We start from the raw sequence: 24,865 nt of genomic DNA on the forward strand, positions 1-24,865 counted from the left end.
TGAGGCTTTGGAAATTATATATATATAATTATATATATATATGCATATATTGCACCATATATATGCACCACTGTGAACGCACTTTTGCTTATGAGCTTTTGTAACTCGTAAATTTTCTTGTGGCCATTTTGTAACTTCTATATCACACAATCCGCTGCTAATTGGTGTTCCTTAAAACAGTGAGTCAGGCATGAAGGAAAACAAACCAAAAACAAAATCAGATGGCTTGAGGATGAGTCTGGAAAAAAATAATCTCTGAAGGAGCCAGCAATCCTGTTTGCTCCCTCAAACACAAAAGTAACATACCTTTCTTTGACTTGTTAAAACCACACAAGCTTCAGACAAGCCTAAAATGGCCTACGATGCATGTAGCAATTACACATCAGCAGAACTTACACAGTGAATGTGCTATTATTTTAGAACCCTATCTAACTCAGAAATGTTATAATACTGTGTTTAGTAAAGACCACATAAAATTGCAGTAAATCCTGGGCCAAATTTTGTATTTGCTTTTTCCAAGAAACAATTTTCCTGTTGAATTCAGAAAGCAACAGATGCATCTGAAGGTTGACAATATTCATACAGTCTTTTGCAACTGACAACATAGCTTCAAAGCAGCCAGAGAGTTAGTCTGGATCTGAATTACCTCCTACAGCCATGTCAGTACATGCTGTAATCTCATTAGGGCTCATGAATTAAGCAGTCAGGCTGGGTCAGTACTAGGACTGGAGACTTCCTAGAAGGATTTAAGACCGGCATTAAGGTTCACAATTTATTCTGCCTCTGAGACAACACCAAATCAATGCACAAGCATCCTACTTAGGGGGTGCTATGATCCCAAACCTGTTACCATACAACAACACTAAGAATAACTTGACATAGCATTTCTAGCTGAGGATCTTTGGCTGCCTTACATATACTAATTATAGCCTTACCATATCTTTGTGAGAGCTGAGGCATGCAGACATTAAGAACAAAAAGATTTCAAATTTGGACACTTAAAGTTAGACAGTTAGAGGTACAGCTTTTCATCTAAATGAAAAGCTACTTAGTTTTTAGTATAACTGGAAATGCACTGCTCCCAAAGAAGCTGGGTGTTTCAGTTTTTCTTCTTTATTGACTGCCATTTTCTAAGAATAATAATGCCATTACTTAACTTATACTAATGTCACAATAAAAAAATTGAATGGTCACAGCATGCTTTTAAAAATATAGAATCAGCCTGAAGGTCTCATTCCTTAAGTACTGATGGCTATAATTTCACAATTCTCTCTGGTGTCTGCCAAATGCTACATTTCAATGAACAGTTTAGCTCACGAGTGAAAATGAGGCTGGTTGTTTTATCGTAGCTCCTATTCAACCATCACACACCATCACTAGCTATATTACTATATACATCTATTATTGAAGATAGGCCCAGGACTGGAACAAGAACAAACTAAGCACAACTATGTGAGGAAAAATGCACAGCGACATTTTGTGTAAAGTTTGGTTTATGTCAGCTTAATTACTGCCTCTTGAATGAGCATCAAATTAAGCTACAATTATTTAATTGCTCTGGTTACATATTAATTTTTGTTGGCTTAATATTTATTACAGTTTCATGTGCCTTGAAATGGAAACTGCACACATTGATGAACTGACTCATTTCAACGTTGTATTAATAAAGACCTATGCTGTCTTCTACTAAAAGACTGTTTTTCAAAAGCAAGATTGCTCAGTGAGTGTCAGATTCTCCTTACTGTGCACCTAAATCAAGATTTACTATTGAACCTAATTTTTCTTTCTCCAACAGCTGAACCTGTAAGAAGGGTTGTTCCATTCTCTATGGAGGACAAGATTTTACAAAATGAGTCCAGAAGTTTTGCTCCTAGGTCTATATCTATACAGAAAAGTCATGGTCCCTGGGGACAGCACCCTTAAGCACACTGAGTGACTCTGGGAACTCTGCTTCCTAAACTGAAAGCAGCAGAAGTCATGTCCATTCAGTACTTTGGAAGCGCTAATTAGCACTGCTGAGTGACAGGGCCAATTAGCCTTCCCTCAAGCATGGCCAAGCAGATGCAACTACATCGCTTCTGGTTTAGGAGGCAGCCCCATCCAGAAGTGTGCTTGAGGGCACCACTGTGACCGGGGATAGGAAGTTTATCATATGTTTTTTCTGTTTCTAGTGTCAATGGAAAACCTGCCAGTGAAACTGAATATAATCTGCAAGCACCTGTAACATAGTGGTATGCCCCTTAGGATCCTCAGCTTAGGTCCAGTCAGCCCTGTCCAATCATCACACACAGCACAGAGGGACCAAATGATTATAAACCTAACAAATGGCTTAGCAGGGGGAAAGGGCTGCAGAAGAGAGGCAGTTTCCTGCAAGAGAGACCCTAAAGCAGAGAGGATGAAGGGAAACAGCATTTGGAAACAATAGCCCAGGGTAGGCAGATAAATTAGTTTATTTGATGTTTTGCCTAAATTGTATTCAAGAATGTAATCAATCCCCAGATGCTTTCCTGGGCTAGGGAAATGGGTCGTCTGTCTTACCCACAAATAGGCAGTGGCTTGAAGCCTGATTCTCCCAAATGCTGAATGCCTTCAGCTGCCAATGAAGTCAGCACTTTGCGGGCCTGTGCCTTCGCAGTACATTTCTTATTTATTTGGATTCTCTTCCCTGCTGGCTGATTAATTTGACTAAGAGAAGAAGGAATCACTAGTGATCCACGTGTCCTACACTAAAAAGAATAAAGAGATTATGCTTTAAGAAGCATCAAAGGAGTAGGAGTACATGCAAATCCTAAAAAGCTCTTGAGAGGAGCATTGGAAGGATAAATACGTTCAAGACCATATTGGGGCCATATAAGTACTTATGGCTGACAAACAGACAAAAAGGAGACAATTTTGCATTTCCACAAAGTAAAAACAAAACCTCATTTCCCACACATACACTTTGGTCGTAGTCCTCCGGCTCATGATACCTAGCAACTCAGGGCACGGAGCTTATTCTTTCTGGCACCCCTTCTGCGTAACACAAGCCCCAAATTAACAGCGTGTTGGTTCCTGGTGGGGCTGCTTTTTGCTTATCTCAATACCAGACCATCACCTGCTCACAAATCTGCAGAGGCTTTGAACCTGGTGTTGTGTCATGGTAATTCACAAAAAACATATAAACTCAACTCTTCTTATACTGCAAATGTACTTCACCACAGTAAGGTCATTCTCTGTCCCAATTAAACATAAGCTAGAAAGGTATAAGAGTACAAGAAATCACAGTGAGAGTTTTGGTCTCCAGATTATTTGACAGAACATTAAAAGTCAGCTATATTTACTGGCATATAATTTCAATTATGAGTAATGTTCCATATCATTTTATGTTGCATTTATGTTACATTATTTATTAAGTGTATTTGTTTTTCCTAAAGAGCCTGAATGTCAATTAGTGAATGCCATAAATAAATATTGCTCAGTGTCCAGATCTCTTTATGAAACACAAGAGGGACAAGGAAATAAAAACTGGGATCCCTGCCAGCTTCATAGGCTGAGTTACCTTAAACTGAGGTTCACAAGCGAGCCACCAGATTAATATGGGAAATCTATTTTCTGATATAGCAGTAGGGCTAAGACTATTTTGAGCTCAGTGCTATTTACTAAAGATGAGATCTTGCCCTCGGGGGTTCTGGGAAGGAAGAAAGAAAAAAGAAAACAGCTTCTAGAAAAGTATCAGGATCTTATTTCTACTTGCCACTCAGGAGGAAATGAGAGCAGGGAAAGCTGGCAATTATGTCAGTCTGTTAACTCTTCACCCTCCAACTGGGCTCTACAGGGAGCCAGGCTCAGTTAAGGACAGCAGCAGCAGTGGGCAGATTCCTCCTCCCAGCCCAGTCCCCAGGATGTTCTATGCCAGCCTGAGAACAGGCATGGAGGAAGGGACACTTGCTGCCCCTACTGTCTATGGTTGAGCCTGGCTTCACATGCAGCCCCACTGGACCTGGGCAAGAGCCATCTGAAGCCTTCCCCTCTCACCTCCTGGCTAAGATAGGGACAGTGGCTACAATGGTAGTAGCAGATGGAGGAGAGGGGGAATGGAAGGGGTGGAGAGGGTAGGGAAGGTACCACTAAACACACAGGGGAGGGAAAATTTTTACCTGATTGAGGGTGTTCCCAAAGTGAGAATCTTCCCCCCCCCCCTTGAAGGGGAAAGCCAGCAGGGCACATGTGTTGCGGGGTGGAAACTGCAATCTGCTTGCAGTTCCCTCCCACCTATTATGTCTCAATAGAGGAACAGAAAGCAACATCTTAAACGGGTACAAATTTAATATATGTATATAAAAGGTAGTGAACTAAAGTGAGTATTTTAACTATAACTATATACAGACCTAAATACAAACAGGTAAGCCTAATGGTCCCAAGCAGTATGAACTGACAAGTATAACAATAAATGGCATTCATAAAATACAAGGCATACAGTTAATAGTTAATAAACACTCAAAAAATGCACTGCCTGTATCAAACAATCAATAAACACTGTAAAATATGAGACTCAAGAGTTCTCTAGTGGTTCCCCTCCTCTAGGGGGGTCTTTCCCTCCTGCCTCTTAATTGAGGGTACCTTTCCCTGCGTGTCACTCCCCGGTGGGAGACCCATTGCCCCACTAACTCACGTGTCCCAAGGAGCCAGGTGGAGCAGTGTTCATAAGCTCCCTGGCTTAACTAATGTTTCCCCAAGAGAGAGCTCAGTTTTAGGCCTCAGTGTTGTGGCATGACTTGCTCACATGTCCCAGTGGCTTAATCCTTCTCAGGAGGAGTTGTGGGCCTGAGCCACCTTGTGCATGCTCAGGGCTGTGCCGCTCTGAATGCTGCTCCTCGCACTCGGGAATCACTCCATTCTGTCACAACCCAATTAAGCAGTGCCCATGCCACAAGCAAGAGATACCATTCAAAGCAGCTTTATTTTGCATTAGGTTAACTAAGGGTTAACAAAATGATAGTAACAGCCTTCTCCGCTGTGCATGCCAACAAAAGATTTATAGCTGCACCACTAACAGAAATGAAATTTTAACCTTCTGTGCTTTACATAAATCATTATAATTGGTCAGAGTGAACAGGGAGTAGCCCTGCGATAGAACCCTAGCGAAAACCACTATATAATTGGCGATTATAATTAAATTTATGATGCGAAAAGCAATTGGCTATTACACAAATAAAACCCACTTACACTTCCGCGAATTTGGAGACCTCCGCACACACCTTGGAGACCTCTGATCACACATATCAGAGTAATTTGACAATCTGATCAATTGCCAAAGTCGCCCCGTCTTCGACCAAAATTTAGACGTAAATCAACGACTGCCGGCCTGGACATTTCTGCCCGAACACTTTTGCAGAACGACCTAATGAACTCTAAGCTGTAATTAACCAAGTATCTCTGACCTCCGTCATTCACCACCTTGACGACGTAAGTAAGCAATCTTGCTTTTCAACCGATAAGCGTCTGTGCCTAATTCTACTCCAAGCGTCACAAGTACCCGCCTGACAGGCCCCTTAAGGCCTTGAACCCCTCGCTGCAGTGCACGGCAGCGACACATTCCCCGGGCCCTTGCAGACCCACTGCAGCAAATGGGTCCCAGACTGCCCGGCCCCTCCATCTCCAGAGCCCTATGCCCCACAATGACTCACCCCTGAGGTAGTGCTGGCCCAGCTTCGTGCTGTGATTAGAGACCCAAGTCACCTCGCTATGGCTCCCAGGATCTCAGTCCCTTGTGGACCCTCCATGCAACGATGCCTGCACTGTAGCTCAGCTTTGTGCCAGGGTTGGAGACCCGAGGTGCCTCATTGCGGCTCCCAGGATCCCGGTCCCTTGTAGATCCTCTGTGCAGCGACACCCACACTGCCCACTGCTTCTGTCCAGCAGTGGAGACTTTCAGGCTCTTCTGGGCAGCTGGATACACCTGCTGGGCAGCTCTCCCAACTCTTTTAGGCCCCAGGACCTCTTCCTTCTTCGTCCCTTGCCAACTGTGCCACGTGCTCAGCACACAGCTGCTTATATCTCCTTCTGGGGCTCCACCCCCAGATTGAAAATGAATCTATTAGAGGGGCTGCAACTGCAGTTCCCAATTAAGCTCACTCCTGCCCCCTGCTTTGGAGTAGAGGAGAAGTGAACTCTCTTCCTGGCTCTTCCCCTGACTGTCTCTGATTGGTGGGTTTTACCCCACCAGTCGCATTCGCGGTATCCTAAGCCTGGCGAGCCAGGCAAAGAAATCTTTCAGATTTAAAAGTTCAGATTTAAAAACAAAAAATTCATTTAATTTTTCATAGAAATCCCCCATGGTAAAAAGGGGGGGAGAGGGCGGGGAGGTTAAGGAAGGGGAGAAACTTGTCTCACCCTGGAAAATCAGGAGACAAAGCAAGAGAAATTGTAATGGAAAAAAATCACTCTGTGTGGAACACATTCTAGAGCACTAACTCAATGGAGTTAGAGAAGGAAGAGAGAAGCTAAAATAAATAGTTTTCTTCATCTTCTTTAATCCTCATGTTATGTCTCACTGATTACACACACACTTAGGAGGCACAATCTGTAAAGCCACTACTGCAGCAGCTCTCTCTCTTTCTCTCTCTCTTTCTCTCACACACACACACATACACACACACTGGCATTAGGACTTTCCTAACTTTGACACCTACTTTCTGGAGTTGAACAGTCCTCTCATGAGTACTATTAATTTCTTATCTTCACTCATATATGTATTTTATAATCATAGAAAGATGGTAAAAGAGAAATAAAAAAATGCATTCTCATCATTACACCTTTACAGCACATTTGTGTGGAAATTCTGATTTCTTGTCATAGATAAGCAGTGCAAACCAGATCTCCAGGTCTGAATTAAAGTATAAAGAATTAAACAGGTTCAGATCTCTGAGTAACAAATAAGAAGTACTGAAGAACTACAAACATCCTGGTGTGTTCTTTCTCACTTTAAAGGATTTGGGTCAAGATTTTCACAAATGGGATGTAAAGTTCAGCTGCTAAACAAAGGGACACTGATTATTGAGAAGTTCTCCATAGGAACAGCACCAAGCAGTTCTTCTTTCCAGATATCAGCCACAGACAGCAGATGTCCAGCTAGTACTCATCCCTTCATTTCGGTTGGAAGAATGTTCCTGGCTGGACCCCTGCTATACTCCTCAGTCCTCTGACTCTCGGTATGATCCCATCTGCTGGTAGTGGTCATCACATAGAACAGGTTTGATGCTGCTCTGTTATAGATACCTAGAGATTAGCCCTAAACACTGCCTGCTCCACAATGCCATATGAACCCCTTTTCCTACCTCCACTACAAGTAAGCAGTTACCAGACTGGACCTCTGAGCGACAGCAAATGCTTGTTTTTGTTAATAGTGCTCCAGAAGCACAGCAGAGCAGGAAGCACTTCAGGGCCCAGGAAACAGGCATTGGGCCACAAACCCTGGGTCACACTCTCTTTCCATAGCAGCCTATACCATCAGAGAAAGCTTAAAGCTTGCAGCAAAGGACCACTCCCCTAACTGTGAGCCATTATGCTTGTTCCTTGACTGCCGAGCCGTAATGCTTACACAGATCCTGCTCCAACAGTACTTCTAGCAGGACTTTAAGAGAGAGTTAAGAGAAGCCTCAGTAAGCTGGCTTCTTGGAAAGGAGATGTAATAAGAATTTTAAATAAAAAAGTTTGAGGAATTTCAAGCTGAAGTTCCAAAGAGGAACTTAAAGCCAAAGTTTCTTTTCATGTATTTGCTCCTACCGTACCTGCAGCCTATTTGTTGAATAACTAATGCCACTTTTAATTTTAATGTCTTTGTTTTATAAAGCTATTCTGGTCTTTGTTTGTAAGAAGAATGCATTGGCTATAGTATCCAACCAATACATGACTAGCCAACAATCCTCTCTAAAGGACTGTCTTGATGATCCAACTTTTTTCTGGTAAGCTATAAGAACAATAAATGAATTAAAAACAAACAAACGTTAGCAAAGTTTTCCAGCAGGATCTAAAACCAGAAGGAACCAAAACCAGATGCAAGAAAATACATCCATACAGTACATTGTAAAATGTTTGGAATCTGTGGCACCTGAATATGGGAAAGAAATGACCTTTGCAAACATAAAAAGACATTTTCAGTGGAAGGGTCTTGTTACATTCATGTAGTTGAATTTGTCACATTTATTCTGCTGAGAATTGATCATGTATATTGAGATTAAAAAAAACCATATACAAACTCCAAAAACAAAAAAATACCTAACTTCTAATTCCGATAGTAACTGCTGAAGCACTTCTGGTCCACTTCTGGGTCCACCGGGGAGCATGTAGGGCCCCCCCCATACCTCCCACCTCAGCGACTGTGCCTCCTGGGCCTGGGGGCACCTGAGGTCCTCCTGTGGACAATTGCTGAGTTGGGGCACATGGACCCCTCCCCACCCATGAGCTCCCTAGCAGACCTGGAAGTACTTTCAATCTATTTCCGGGTTCGCCCCCAAGCACGCAGGTCCCCCTCGCTCCCCGTGCTCCTGTGGGATGCTCCATCTGCCCCAGTATTGCAGCATTCATGAGCTGTGCTTGGTACCTCAAGGTATGTAAAAAACATTTAAAGCTGTGTCTATGTTCGAATTGCTGATTCTCTGAATCAGCATTGAATCTTCAGATTCAAATTCCACTGAATTAAATTGGGGACAGTGATCCAAATCAATGAATCGAATCATGTCCTTGATTTGGGCCAAATCCAAATGAGAATTGAATACAGCCTGTTTCGCACACCCTAATACTCAGCATGTCCTCATTTTACTATAGTGTCAAAGATGTTTCTCATGAAGTGCTTGAAATGATATTGATTTCGGCTTCCATTAGCTGATCTTTATAATTCCTGCACTATTTATTGTCAATGGTTTCAGTGTTTCACTAAACATAAGAGGGCAAGGTCTTTCCATTCCCTATGGGGACTGGAAGAGAAGAGGGTGCACAGATCCTCCCTCTTGTGCACAGATAGAGGAATGGGGCAAAATTTGTTCCTTGCACTCTCCTAAATTCACTAGCTACATAAGAACTAACAACAGTGCCTCCAAATCTATGCTTTTCTACAGTGACCATACATTGGCTTCTTCTCCTCTTCCCAGATATGCACACATTTTCCAATAGCACTAGCCAACACCAAAGAGAGTCAATGCTGTATTCTCTTCATGGGTGATAAAGCATTGTTTTTTGTGTAGTGTCACTAAATGCATGAATACCCCATCACCGCAAAGACAGCACAGTCTTCAGATGTTGTAGTTAATGTTTGTGCTTATAAAATGAATATTTTCTTCACTAACAATTCCCTCCTTTTTTGTTTAAACATTTGGGCATCCAGCATTTGGGAGACAACAGCAACAATGCTGATGTACATATTCAAGTCATCAGCATGAAAGCACTGTTAGTACATTAAACAGAGTATTCAAAGTGAAGACCCTTTCTTACCTACCTATTTTATTAAACTTATAAAAAATAAAAATCCAAAAAATAAAATATCCAAAAAATTAGTCAAGCTATGAGCCCCCCTGAAGTCCCATTCTGCTTAGAAAACAAACTCTATACTAAAAAAGACGTGGTCACATTGCAACATTCATTCATTCTTTTTACTTTCAAAATTCAAAGGAGCTGAACTCAATGGCAGTGAAAATCCTTGCTGACATGCCATTAAACAGAATCAAGAAAGTACAACTGAGTATTTCAAGACTTAGAGTAGCTTCCATCTTACAGTTAAAAGCACAAACCTCTCAGTGAGCAGGATCTGTGGCTGATTAGAAAGTCACAGTCCGGTAAATCCGGACCAAAAAAAGTCAGTGCTGCTCAATCTGCTTTGGGAAGTATAGTTGTTATCACTTGTAATGCTTTTTTTTGTTTTGCCTAGTCTTTACTTAAAAGCATAATGCTCCCTGCATTAATATGATTATCAGGATAATGAAAGTAATTAAACTTCAGGTTTAAATTAACGTGAAGTTTCAAGACAACGTAAGCTATGGTAACAGAAACCTTTTAAAAACAATAGGAGGATGTGAAGCTTAGTTTTTTTGTATATCCAAATATATCCATTTTCAATACAAAATTCTGCACTCACAATTACCTTTCCACAACGTCCTCTCCATTCCAGCAAGTTGAGCTGTCTCTCATCACCAGGTCTCCATCACAAAGCCTTTCTGCAATAGAGGCATAAAAGGTTCGGGATCTTTTCATGTAGTTGATGAACTCCCTACAAATTAGGAAGAGAAAGAGATTAACAGCAAAACAGTAAATTTCTGGGGAAATTGCTCTGTCAAGTTAAATTGTTATTTATGGTCCCATAAGGTCAAAGGTTTTCAACTCTTTCAAAAAGGAAAAGCCAACAAAGTTAATTTGCTCTTATTTAAAGTTTATTTTTCTTTCTGATTTATTATCCACCCCTAGTTACCACAGCGCTAATAGATTAAATTGTGTTAAAAACGTAGTTTTAACAAATACCAGCAATACATCACACACAGATTGAAAATCTGCATCTAATGCTTTTGTACCAACAGATAAAAATGTATTTGGAAGTTCTATTGTTAGGTGGAAATTGTCTTTTTATAGCGTGAAGTCAGTATTTTTAACCTGACCTTGGGCCAGCAGGAGATTAATTAAGCATGCTGACAGTCCTGTTACTGGATGGAGAAGGCTACCTTCATAATAACCAGCACTGACCCACAAGTACATACTCTTCCGTTAGTTAACTTGAGTTTGTAACTCCAATGCAGAAAAATTATCTTATCTTTTTAAGGCTGGCAACTCTCCACTATCACCATCCATGGCACATAGTTATTGCATGCCAGTTTTCCTGTTGTTCAGCCTGGTGCCTACCCTGCAGTAATGGCCTGGAGAAACATGAAAAGAACTGGCCAGTGCTAATAGCCCATTGTCTGATGTTGCAAGGGGGAGAAAGAATCCCTTCCCAGAGACATGCTCTGAAACACGATTATATCTGTCTTGCTGAGCTGAGCTGAGCTACCTCAGACAACAGTGTTCCTCTGTATTTTGAATACCAAGGAGTGAAATATTGTAGATTTTGTAGAATCTTGGATCTATCATTCTCCCATTGACACATAAATAATTACAGAGATCAGGTTTAGTAGTGGGAAGAAAGGGAGAGAGACCAGTTCTCATTATTTGCTCAAGAGCTCAGCATACCATACCTGGATATTATTTATATCAGGACAACGCCTTACTGGCATGAATGGGAACAATTCACTTTTCCTTAGTAAAACCTGATGTGTTTTGTTTGTATTACCATGTGTTGGTTATGACATGTTAGCTAAAATGTAATGGCAAAAATATATCTTTCCTTCATTACGAAAAGCGGAAGCGGGATCAGAGACACAGGATCCTATGTCCTTGTCTTGGTGGAAATGGTTATTTAGTGGGCCTGCTGCATTTACTATATCACATGATCATTTCTGTACAATCTTCCTGCTGTCTGAAGGAAGGTAGAGAAATATAGTGGGAGTGGTTCCTGAGCCAGAGCAGCTAAATGTAACCCTGGGCATGCATTGAGGGCCCTTCCAGGGCCCTCAAGGCTGCTCCTGAGTTGTCTACTCTTCCTAATCACCGGTTTCTGGCATGCCAGAGCACAGTGAGCAGGCAGGGCTTGTTTTTTCAGTAGAAAGCCCAGGATTGTGAGGGATGCCACATGGACACGGCATTGGAACCTCTGATTATATGACGATGGCAGAGAAACTTTAGAGCTGGCTACACAGCGCTGTTCTCTTCAGGAGGACAAAAATACAACTTCTTAAGAAAGTCTACTGCTTATGTTATTCAATCTTCCCAAAGGCTTTGAAATCCTTTGCATCTCTGTGTATATACACTAGTTCAAAAATATCTTAAGTTTCAGAATTCTAGTGTATTTTCACTTCCTACAAAATCAAAATATTTAGATTTTAATAAAATAGACCTAAACTTGTTTAATAAGAATTTGGGGCTTCCTAGTTCTTTTCACAATAATAAAACATTATTAAGTGAATTCTAAAGTTGCTGTAATCAAAAGTAGGTCATTCCTCAATCGGAGCTCAGAATGGAACCAACATCCTCATCATATTTTGTTGAGCTACGTTGCCAGAGTATGTCACCTTGTTTTCATTCTTACCGAGAGATTTTTTTCAAACTTCTGGATTTGTCATTCTTTGAAGCTTTCAGAGGCAGAGAACTGGAATAGGCCGGGGAGAATAAGCATCAATCAGAAGAGGTTGGGGAGTAGGGGAGAGGCAGGAATTCAGGCAAATGACGGAAAGAAATGAGAAACAAAAGAAAAAAAAAGTAAAAATTATTTGAAAGAAAAGGTCATCAAGCACATGCATAGGATAATATCAGAAAACAAATAAGGAAGAAAATTATCATGAGATTTTCCAAAGATGTAATTAAAAGATGTCAATGCATTTCTGAAACACACACCAGTGCTTTTCCCGAGTCATTTTCAAACAAAAGCGCAATTACCAATGCAACACACACACAAAATGCTAAAAAAAATTCTGTGGATTTAAAATTGACCATACCCAATAACAAATTAAAGCAGTATAATTATGCGACAGGTACTAAGCATGGGAAAGCAAACAAGAAAAAAATGGCTTTGAGTGGGCTCCACATGGGAGCAGACTTGGAAAGTGTTTGTTTTTCAGGGTAATGAGCAATTTGTCATCTCTCTTAATAAACTCCAAGTACAGATGTTTTGTGTTGTTTATGTCTGAATGCTGTTTAAGATGGCACCGAATTAGAGGAACCTTTTAAAGTAGAAAATACACCTCTTCAAGCTCATATGTGAGGAAAGGGTTGAAGGGATCACTATAAGAAGACCTAAATATTCTAAGGCACCTCTTGCAATTGTTCCAGTCCTAGGCTCGATGTCCACTGTGAATTCATTTTCTGCTGCAGGAATTCCAAACTGGGTAAAAATCTTTGTGCGCCATACACGGCTTGGTATCAAATTCTGCTGTCACACTAGTGAGATTGGAGTCAGAATGTTTATTCCCACCTCAATGCTCATGCATAATGTAATGGCATTGCTAGGAAATGCACGTGTAAAAGGGAACACAGACCCTAGCATATGTGTCAAAACCAGGTAATTCTTACTGAAGAAAATGGACTAGATCTGCAATAGCATCAAGCAGCACAAAGCATATGTGAGGGTAAAAAAAGGGCCTTTAGTGGCTGTCAAGTTTCTCAGAGATACTAGGAGCTGCTAGGAAAGTTCTGTTCTCCCCAACTGGAGGTGTTCTGACAGAGGGCCAGCTATACACAAAGTCACATTATGATTGACAGAAGTCTGAGCCAATTGGGACTTCTGCATGTATCAGACTACCGAGAACTGCTCAGAAATGTTTTATTCTTCTCCAAAAGTAAGCTGATTTTCACTGGGATTAATGATGCGTTCTGTACTACATCTTTAATGCTTTATTTTAATAAAGCTATGTAGTTTTTGATTCAACAGACAGATTTCATTCAAATAAAATAGATGGAAAGCATTTCTGAAGAAATTCAAAATTAGTTATTCAGTAATAAGACCCATGAGTCATAAAATAACAATGAAATCCTAATGTACTATTATTGCAAATCCTGCCTCTTCTAGCTGAAAGCCAAGTATGATGTCATAATTCTTTGTTAAGCAGAATAAATTTCTGTAATTACAGGTAGACCAAGACCCAGCTTGTGAGCAGCACAGACAATAAAGGTAAGTATTTGGTTTTGTCAAGTGTCCTTATCCAAGTCAAAATAGTACTTTGTGCTGAGCTCAGTAATAAAATGCCAATTTTCAGAAAGAGATACTGTCCATGCTGTGTGCTTTCATATACCATCATTTGCCTTCACTTTTCTTGTCATCCCACCTATATGGGTCAGTAACCTCTCTGTTAAAAAATGACTACAACAGCGAAGTTGCAGGTTTCAGTTAATCTCTGAAGAGTACTATGTAGTACTCACATCTATAACTTTTTGTGGCAATGTTGTAAATATATTCAGATTTAGAGATTTTCTAACAGACCAGGCAGCATTTGTTCCAATTTCCACTATCATGCCAGTGTCTCAAAAGAGACAGAGTTAGTGCAGTTAAGAAAAAATGTGCAGGAACTGAACTGCATTGGGATTAAAGAAAGAAAAAAATTCTGTAGAGACATACATGAGATAGAGAAGAAATCTAGCAAAGTATATGTACACCAGGGGTATTTACAGGTGATGGCAACCTATCAGAAGTCTATCAGTGCATGTGATTCTACATGGTGCTAACCATTTTGTACCCCACTCATCAAACCCTTTTAATTGTAAACTTAACTTTAAGCATATCGGTCTTCTCATTAGTTAACCATACAGTATAGGACATAAGTAAAGAGACTACCCTTTTCTTCAATGAATTTCATCACATGCTTAACTTGAAGCTTCTATTTAAATCTCATTGCACTCAGTGGGATTTAATTATGTCAGAGCACTGAGTTACAGTGTTAATAACACTTTCCATTTTCTCCTTGATATAATGTAAGCGGTATAGCCACTATTAAAACTTACTGCTTAGTCACAGGTACCACAAAATGGTGTGTAATATTAAATGTGATTTGCCTTGCTGATCACAGGGAAATACTGTTGAAAAGGATGGAGCTGGGTGTCTGGCCAGACTAAGGTCATGGGAGCACTGCACTGCAAAGAAAGAGGCATTGTAAGGAATGCATCTAAGTCAGGGCACTAGAAACAGCGATTTCAAGAGGAAGAAGAAAGGGAGAGGGGAGGGTGTTTGTTCATGTGTTGCACATGAGACAGCTAATGCAAACTATGAAGATCAAGCTTAATTTCCATTTACTTAAAAGTACTGTTTGCTTGTGGTTACCTCCTTTTACTGCTCAGAGTAGCAGAATGGGTCAATGTGAGAGCCTGTGTTTCAGTCACTTCTTTCACTTGCACTGTGTTGTCTGGCGAAGGCTTCACTTCTCTTCCTTTAGGCTGCCCGCACACTTTATCAACCTGTAACAAAGCAGAAGGAGGAAAGAAAACGTAATTATGTTTGAACTGAAAAACTGATTTACAGTAGCAGATAAACAAGTTTGGCTCTTCTGTTATGTTATTATGCACAGGGAATCTCTGCACTGCATGGCAAAAAGGCACCTGGAGAATATTAAGGAAGGATCCCTGTACTCAATAAAATATGGTATCAACAGGCAGTGCAAAAATTAGCTGATTGCTACAGCTGTGCCATGCTGTAGCACACTTTATAGTACACTCCAACAGCAAGCCTACCCCCCTCTGTACTACACTGGACTCTCCACTTCATTCCTTGTCCAATGTGAAGGGGAAAGTGTGGGTGGGAAGCATGGCATCTGATGTGAAGGAACAGTCCAGCAGGAATGACACATTTGTAAAGAGTCTCTCAACATGATGAAAACATTTCCATGTACCCCCTTGTATTTATCTGGCAACTGTGCCGTTTCAAGTAGGGTAGATGGGGTATAGTTAGGGATCTACCTAACTCAAGGACATGGCTGGTCAATTTCAAGGGCAGATCCTGGGGACAGCTGCCATTTTTATGTATTGAGTGCGGTGAAGCCCCTCCCCCCATGCCTCTGATTGCCCAAGGGGGCCCAGTGACCCTAACCCTCACTGCTGATTGGTTGTCAGGGCTGTAGGTCATATGGTCCTGCCCCTTGTTGCTGCTTGGTTACAAGAGCTACCCATCACACAGCCCCACACCCTGCTGCCAATAAGTGAAAAGGGTTGGGACCTCACGACAGGCAGCCCTCTTAGCCAATCAGTAGTGAGGGGTGGGGGCGGCAGCTGTCTTGCTGGTAGCCAGTCAGAATTCACCTTGTCTTTCCAAAAGATGTTCCCATGAAGTTTTAGACAAGGGCAGGGAAATGTGAAGTCAGTATTAACATCTCATGTACCAGGAAATAATTACTGCCCCATACTCTGATATGCTAAAAATGTTCATACTGTAGCAGAGGTAAATATTATTGCTAAAGGAAACACTCTTGCTTTATAAGAAAAAATAAGCCTTTCAATACTTTTTAAAATTTTAAATTAAGAATTTAAAAAATACTTGAAAAAGGAAACAAAAAAAATCTCTTACAGACTAGAACCAAGCAAAGGCCTCAACTGCACAGAATCCATCATCCCGGTGTAAATATTTAAAGGACACAGGGAACCAATGTCACCAGCTTATTTTATACTGATATTATAAAGGTTTTTGTTGTACTGTGCATTCTACCACATGTATAATAAAAACTTTACTGAGCTATGCCTGTCTATCGGCCATAAGTGATAAGTGTTCATGAACATGGATGATTTCAAATATTATCATCTACACAATTTTACATTGTAATGGTGCGTATGCCTCTGAACAGGAAAGGTGTGGGGCAGATCTGCCTCTATCTGTTCTCCCCAGAAATGTTACTGCTACGTAAAATGAAGGAATATTTTCAGTTGAAAGGCAGTCATAGTGTAGATATCAGAAATGAAAAGAGGGAGGCCATATACAAGTTGCTGAGCAACATGTAAAAATATGAATTATTGCCTGTTCCAATTCAACTTCATAGTATCATAGTGCTCAGGGTCCTACGCCAGGCAGGACTGAGTGCTGGGGTCATATCACTCCAGCCAAATATCTGTCCAACCTCCTCCTGAAGACCTCCAAGGTAGGAGAGAGTACCACCTCACTTGGGAGCCCATTCTAGAGCCTGGCAGCCCTGACCATAAGGTAATGTCTCCTGATGTCCAGCTTGAACCTTCTCTCTAACAATTTGTGGCCGTTATTCCTAGTAACCCCAGGTGGTGCCTAGGGGAACAGAGCATCCCCCAATTCTCGCTGGTTCCCCCGATGAGTTTGTAAATGGCCACCAGATCCCCTCTCAGCCCGCTCTTGTGGAGGCTGAATAGGTTCAGGCCCTTTAGCCTCTCTTTGTAAGGCCTGCCCCGCTGCCCTTGACCATGTGAGTGGCCCTTCTCTGGACCCTCTCAATGCTAGCCACATCCCTCTTGAAGTGCGGCGCCCAGAACTGGACGCAGTACTCCAACTGTGGCCTGACCAATGCTGCATAGAGGGGAAGGATCACCTCCCTGGACCTGCTTGTGATGCATCTGTAGATGCACGACAAGGTGCAGTTAGCTTTACCAACCGCTTCCTTGCATTGGCGGCTCATGTCTATCCTGGAGTCAACAATGACTCCAAGATCCCTTTCTGCCACTGTGTTGACAAAAAGGTGTTCCCCAGCCTATAAGTGTGTTGCTGGTTCCTTCTCCCTAGATGCAGCACCTTGCACTTGTCTGTGTTTAATTCCATCCTATTCTCATCCACCCACCTCTGTAATTTGTCTAGATATAGCTGGATTCTGTCCCTCCACTTCAGTGTGCCCACCTTGCCCCACAACTTGGTGTTGTCAGTGAAGTTGGACAGCGTGTATTCCACGCCCACATCCAGATCACTGATAAAGATGTTGAACAGTACAGGCCTGAGGACCAAGCCCTGGGGGACTCCACTGCCCACATCTCTTCAGTTCAAAAAAGACCCATCCACCAACACTCTCTTGGTGCAACCATCTAGCTAATTTGCCACCCATCTGACTGTGCAGGCATCAATGCCGCAGTCACCTAGTTTTTTTGAGAGAATGTAGTGGGAAACCATGTCAAAGACCTTCTTAAAGTCCAGGAAGATGACATCCACCTCAACACCCTCATCCAGGGACATTGTGACCTGATCATAGAGAGAAACCAGGTTAGTCAGGCAAGACCTTCCTTCAGTGAACCCATGTTGGTTGCTCCTGAGCATTACCTCCCATGCTGGGCCATTGCAGATGTGCTTGATAATTTTCTCAAAGGTCTTCCCAAGGACCGAGGTAAGACTGACTGGCCTATAATTACCGGGGTCCTCCTTTCTTCCCTTCTTGTAAATGGGGACCACATAGGCCTTTTCCAATCCTCTGGTACCTGGCCAGTGCCCCACGAGCGCTCATAGAGCCGTGCCAGGGACCCCACTATGACCCCCGCCAATTCCCTCAGCATCCTTGGGTGAAGAGCATCTGGACCTACTGATTTAAACGCATCCAGCCACTCCAAAAGTTCCCTAACTAGGTCATCCCTGACCCTAGGCATGGCGGTGCCTCCCCTGGGACTGTCCACAATTCTAGTGGGGGAGATGTCCCAGTCCCTGTTCAGGAATATGGAGGCAGAGAATTTGTTAAAGAGGTCAGCTTTTTCATTTGCCACAATCACCAGATTGCCAAGCCTATCCTGTAGGGGCCCCATGTTGCCCGGTGCCGCCTTCTTACTTCCTATGTATTTGAAAAAGGACTTTTTATTATCTTGAATTCTAGTCACTAGCCCTAGCTCAATCTCTGCCTTGGCCTTCTTAACAGCCTCCCTGCAGTTAGGATTTATATCTTAAACTTGCTGCAGTGAATTTATATTACAATAATCTAATCTAAATGCATTACGTTAATTCTGACATTTTGCAAGGCAATAGGAAGCGGAGCCATGCACTTGGATCAGTACTTTGTATGCTTTGGTTTCATCAAGTATGGGACCTGGCTTTAAATTTACTCAAAGACAGAACCCTGTGAATTGAAATATTTGATTTCAGACTCTTCCATACTTTCAAAGAGCAAAACATTTAAATTACAACTGGAAACATAAAACAAGACTCTCATTGTAAAGCTATGTAAGGCTTGGCAGAAGAATAGCATTTGGGTCACACTGCTACATAGAGTTATCTCTGTCATTCACTCAGATCTTGCAGAACATGATTTCAACTTCTTGACACAGGCTAGTGCAAAAAGGATCCTTAATTATTCTAATGTCAGAGTGTAATCAAGGATTAGACCTGCCAAGCCAAATCTTTATGAATTATTTTTAAGACAGTTCTAACAAGGGAGTAGATGGTGTGACAAATGTACAAAAAATGAATTTTTCCCTAGGTAAAATTTTATTTGAAAAATTTGGGAGATTTTTTGTTTTGCTTTTTCATTTTTGGGGGGTTCATTTTGGTCTTTTTTGGTTTTTCCATCACATGTTTCAAACTTATTCAAACAAATAATTGTGTTGTGATTAAATATTTTTGGGCCAAACAAAACAAAATTGTATTGTGTGCTGATTTAATTTTTTGGTATGATGATGAAAATGGTATTTTAAGTCTAAGTCTAACAAGATATATTGCTTCAAATTTTTTCACAGTAAAACTAAAATTTTCCATTGAAGTTAAATTGTTTCTGAAAAAAGATCAGTTTGATGAAACAGTATTTCTCAGCAGAAAAGTTCAATGAAAAAAATTCAGCCAGATCTTCTGCAGGGAGAACAGATTGGTCAACCTATGTTACAGGTTACATTTCATTCCATTTCTTGGCTTTCAGGGGGTCCATTTATCTTTCCTTTGTCATCACTGCACCAGAAAAGAGGAGAAATGCTACATAAATTAAAGTATAACCTAGCTTTTATGATTCCATAGAAGGATTCATACAAGATGAGGAATATAATAATTATTTGTCACTTGATCTCAGCAACTGAGATCATGGCCCATTTTACTAGATATGAAACATACCCTATACAGAAGAGCTTGATACCCAACAGACAAGGTGGGTAAAGGAAAATGGAGCTTTAGAGATGCAAAGTGACTTGCTGGGTTTTACACAGCATGTCAGTAACAGAACCAGGGAGAGAATCCAGACCTTTTCAATCCCTAATCAATTCCTTCTCCACTAGACCACACTGTTTATTCACCAAAGATCTACCAGGCCTTTCTCCAACTGCTATTTGCCACATCTATTTCAGAAGCATGTGGACTAGCTGATCAGAATCTGATTTTTATTCTTCAACCTGGACTAATTCTGATGCTTCATTAGAAGGGACAATTTTCTGTAATGCACCTTTCCTCCCCTCCTATATGCAACACACTCCTCTCCCTTATCCTACCCTGCATGGCAGCGTGGCCAAAATACGTGGCTTTCCTCAGAAGACAGACCTCCTCCATCCCAGGAGGTGCAAGGCTTTCCCATTATCTCAATGGGCAGACTAGTGCACCTCCACAGCCCTACCTAGTTCTGACTTGTGGAGGCACCTGACTTCCCCAGTTTGGCACCAGGCAAACATATATCCCTAGAGTATGCAGGGAGTTACCTACAAGCAGCCAACAGAAAATACCTTGTTGTATGGGGTGTGGTATTCCTGAACGCAGGGCTGCACATTACAAACATGATTCATCTTTAGTTTTGAAGAGATGCATAACTGAATTAGGGAAGAGAGAGTAAGGTGAGCCAAGAACTCAGGTCTCCTACTTCCTGGCCAAGTCCAGTATTTTCTCACATACATGTCCTGGAGCACATGTAGCCCTGTGGGGTCAGGCCAACTCTAAGGATCTCAATATTGCACTGTTAGACAGGAGGGTGTGACACAATTGCACATATACAAACACACAAATCAATTAGGTGCACGTACGCACACACACACACACACACTACCAGCTCAGGCACATACACATCCAAACCAGCCCAGGCACATGCATACCTATCACCAATTCAAGCACATACACTATACACCCCAAAACTTTGGCACAGATCACTAATTCTTATATCATGCACACAATGACATATACATACATATACATATATATACATACACACACTCACCAGTTCACACACATACAACCCACCTACACATACACATAGGTAAGTTCCTAACTTGGATGGTACAGTATGTATGTGTGTGCTTGGAGTACCTGGTATACTTGGGGGAAGGTTCAGGTGAGAGAGAGTTAAAGTATAGGAAGTGAAAGTTGCCAGAACTGGGATTAGAATCGGTGGACTACAAAGAAGCTGGCTGAGGAACTGAGGCTTGTGTTTACTTAAGGTAGACTGGGGCTGGAAACTGAGGCAGACAGCCGAGATATTGGGGGGAGGGAAAGGGCAGATAAGTGGTGGCAAGGAGGAGACAGCCAGGAAAGAAACCAAGGCAGAAACCTGGCTGCTTGGGGGAAAAAGGAAAAGGCAGAGGGGATAAGACAGTGGCAAAGAAACAGGGGGTTTGCAGGCAGAGAGGAGCTCAGTACAGGTGTTGGAGGTGGCAGTGAGTCAGAAGCAGGAAAGGGAGAAATGAGACAGAAGTTAGAGGAATGAGGGGCAGAGATTGGAGCAGGGCCAAACCATAGTAAAGCAAAACCCAACTTAGGGGTCCAAATAACAGTTTTATTAAATAGACAATACACTACACAGCCCCATGAAGTTATTGGTTCTCTCTCTCTCTCTCACACACACACACACACACACACACACACACACACACACACACACAATGGCAGCAGGAGAAAGAGACTCAGTGGAAGGGCTGGAGTCCAGGTAAGGAAGAGAAGCAGAGTCCAAGTCCTTGGTTGAAGAGGGGGTGGGGGGTGATAACTACCTATCCAGGCTGGAAAGGGGTCCTTGTCCAGTAGGTGTTGTCCAGAGGGGGTCGCCAGCAGGGCCTCTGTGTGGATAGGTGGTGTGGCATGGTACTGGTCCAGATGGAGAGGGCATCCCACTGGGTCTGTCTTCACCGCCTCTTTTATAGGGGCACACCTTGTGTGACCCTAGTGACAGGAGGCATGCCCAGGCAAGGGTCAGCCCCTGGCGTACTGAGCATGTGTGCTCCATGCAGTGATGTGCAGTTTCGGGTGTCTGTAATGGTGGGGTACAATGGTAGAGTTGCTGGTTCTGCAGGGTCTTTTGTCTTTCAAATGCTGGGTTCTTGTCTCTGTTCCTGGGTGAGGTCCGTGGTTCCTGGATGAATCAATGCAAGGCCATTCAGTAGAGGCCTGCTACCATTGTATTTCAATCATTCCCAATCATTCTCATTCATCCAGGAACCAATTTACATGGGAGGGGTACGTGACTCATACAGCTGAGACACAGGGGATACCCAGGAAGAGGACATAAGATGGAGACTTGACATACAAAATGGAAACTTGACATGACTTTGGTTCACTTACAAACACAGGCCTAAACCATACAATATCCATATGAAACAATAAAAATCAATACGAAAATGATAATAATACAATATACAACAGTAAAAATCAATACAAACCTAATAATAATACAATATAAAACAGTGGATATCCAAAACCAAAAACTTGCTACCAAAATAAAAATGTTAAAGCTTATCCTAAGTCTCAGCTCGCTTATGCTTGTCTATGGGGAATAGAGAGGGAGAGAAAAAAAAAAGCCAGAAATAATTGGGGAAGGGAAGGGAATGCATATCTATCATATATATGTATTAAAAAAGAAAAACTGGGGGTTTTGCTAGACACAGTGCTAAACTACCTTGTTTTTGAGAGGCAAAATGAAGAAAAAAAGATTTTCCCAGAATTATGGCTGCATAGAACGGGGACAGAGACTAATCTTCAGGTGATGCACCTTCCCTTTCCTGATGACAACTTAAAAGTTTTATACAAAGCTGTGAAAAGAGAGACTGCAGGTATGATTCATAATATACAAATAATGAACACTATCACAGATGCTTTTAGAACTCCATTAAAGGTAATAAGCATAGTGTCAATTAAAACGTAGAGGGAAATACAACTTAAAAAGCAAATCTTCAGAAATTTACTGACAGGTGATTTTTCTGCTAACTATTCTCAAAAAGTTGGGAACCTGTTTCCCTGTTGTTACTTTCACATCATCGTAGGGTAGTGCTACCAACAGCAGACATGTCAAACTCATGAGGCTGACTTTAAACAAACAGGATTGTAAATTGATTCACTTCAGGTTTTTTTTCTTTTCTTTTCAACTATGAGGGCAAGAAACTTGATTTTTGTTCTAAATGGAGGCTTAGATTGTCTTGTAAATCACCAGATGCTGGAAGCTGCTGTAAGAAAAAACCCCATCAAATTGGTGCAATAAAAACTGGGAGAGACGGCAACACTTGGGAATAATTACTGAAATTAGGGGGGGAAAAGCTAACTTGCTGTTTTGCCAAATTATTTTTTCAGTTACCTCAGAAATGTCTAGACTAATCCTTAGTTAACAAAGACAAAGACAATTACTTGAAAACTGAATTTTTCAAATTTACTTCTTTGAATTTCTAAGTTTTGCATTAAATCTTCTAAGCTTCAACTGTTAACTGATGACAAATTATCTCATTTCTTCAGTTCTGATAATGCCAAGATGTCATCTTGATGAAAATAAACAAAATGCATTTGCCGTAGGTGAAAAACTACACTCTGGTATTCCTGATTCATTGTTGCTTCCTGAATTATCAATAACCAGTTATAATGCCATATATTTTTCTTCCGCTGTTTGCTCTAAATGTCAAGGGCTCTTAAATATTTGTCTTTCTGAAAAAAGTTAACTAAAGTTTGATCTTAAGTGTTCCTATTATGTTTTCTTTTGTGAACTTTCCTGAGCATAGAAACACACATGAATATATGAAGATTTATTTGACCCCTAGCATTTGCCCTTTAAAGAAAGATTGTTTGTAATTATAGCAAAGGCTTAACAAAATAAATTGAAAAAAATTTCATTCAAAAGCTTCTGAACCCTCACAGCTTGAGCGACCTTAAAAATTAAGGTCATATTTAATATACCTAATATAATCAAACAAGGGAAAAATGTCATGCCCTTCTACACTTGGAGAGAATCTTATCTCCCTAAAGCAGGAGACCTTTTCACCATTTCATAACATAATTTTTCTCTGATTGCATAAAGGGATGCTCTGAAATTATAAAATTAAAGCCTTTTAAGTGGTTACAACTGGAATTATTATTAGAAGCACTGGCATCTCTTTAAACAGTTTTTGCTCTCAGCTATAATCCATCATAATCCAATGGGCCAACATCTATCTCCCTTGACAAATTTTATTATCCCAGTGTTTTTTCCTTGGGTTGAGAAGATATGAGGGGGCAGGGACAACTCATCACACAATCCAGCGGGTCATTGCATAGGGTAGCAGAAGTGAACAGGCAGAATTTTTAGCCCTAATTAATGGTTAGCATCTTTTAAACTGTCAGTGCAGTCAAACAGGGGAGGATGAGGGATGTGGTCAGCACTATTTATTTTGCAAAAGGTGAAATAGCGATGGCCTTCCTCATCCATGAGAAAACAGTTTGGACCAATACAGTGACATGGGTACAAAGAAAAGAAGCTTTTGTGCCGATATTATTTGCAAAGTTAATAAATATTAGATATTGGGCAAGATGCACATTCTTGCAAGCTTCATTAAGTCAAAAAGGCAGATGTCAGATATTTAAATTTTTTTTTGTAAATATTTTTTGTAGTTTTAATAATTTTTTGTACTAAAAATGTATAACGTGGGTTTGTTTCCAGGCATCGATAAGAAAAGCGTAATGCAAAGACTGCCCATCCATTCAGTAAGGTTTCATCTTTCTTCTTTTTTTGAATAAAAAGGTCAAGTTTTCAGAGTAGACTATTTATTGGAAAAGATTAGCACTGCACAAAATAGAGAAGAGAGTAGCTTTTGCAAACCAGCCATGAAATTGCTTATTAAAAAGTAAGTGCCCTGCTAGATCTTTTTGTGCTCAGGTGTACCTTTCTTTTGCGAATCTATTCTATAGAACAGACAAGATTCTTCATGTTTTGCTGCAATTTCATATATTAACAGTAGACAGAAATTCTGGATCAAATTCTGCAATTGTTACTTCAGCAAAATTACAATCATCTTCCACAGAGGTTTTGCTGAAACAAAGGGCGAAACATTTTCACAGAGTTTGGATGATGGACAAAAGTTTTGATTCAGCAGCACACTTAAGCACTTGCTTCAGTGCATTCCGATAAAGCAAAGCTTTTATCACATTCTTAAATCCAATTTTCCTCATTTGCTTTTCAAAGGGGCATGTAGGTCAGGTTATCAAACAATT

The 24,865-nt window shown here is 41.1% G+C and overlaps 1 protein-coding gene across 1 annotated transcript in view; it reads right to left on the reverse strand.

Moving 5' to 3' along the window:
• LOC102559211 (glypican-5) overlaps window positions 1-24,865 on the reverse strand; it is a 674,170-nt gene that overhangs the window by 404,660 nt on the left and 244,645 nt on the right. Inside the window, exons 4-5 of the mRNA XM_059730916.1 lie at window positions 14,867-15,000; window positions 10,115-10,240 (exon numbers count right to left, since the gene is read on the reverse strand). Coding sequence (XP_059586899.1) covers window positions 10,115-10,240; window positions 14,867-15,000 — 260 coding nt within the window. The remainder of the gene's footprint in view (window positions 1-10,114; window positions 10,241-14,866; window positions 15,001-24,865) is intronic.

Source organism: Alligator mississippiensis, chromosome 7 (genome assembly GCF_030867095.1).
Source record: "Alligator mississippiensis isolate rAllMis1 chromosome 7, rAllMis1, whole genome shotgun sequence".
Taxonomy (NCBI): domain Eukaryota; kingdom Metazoa; phylum Chordata; order Crocodylia; family Alligatoridae; genus Alligator; species Alligator mississippiensis.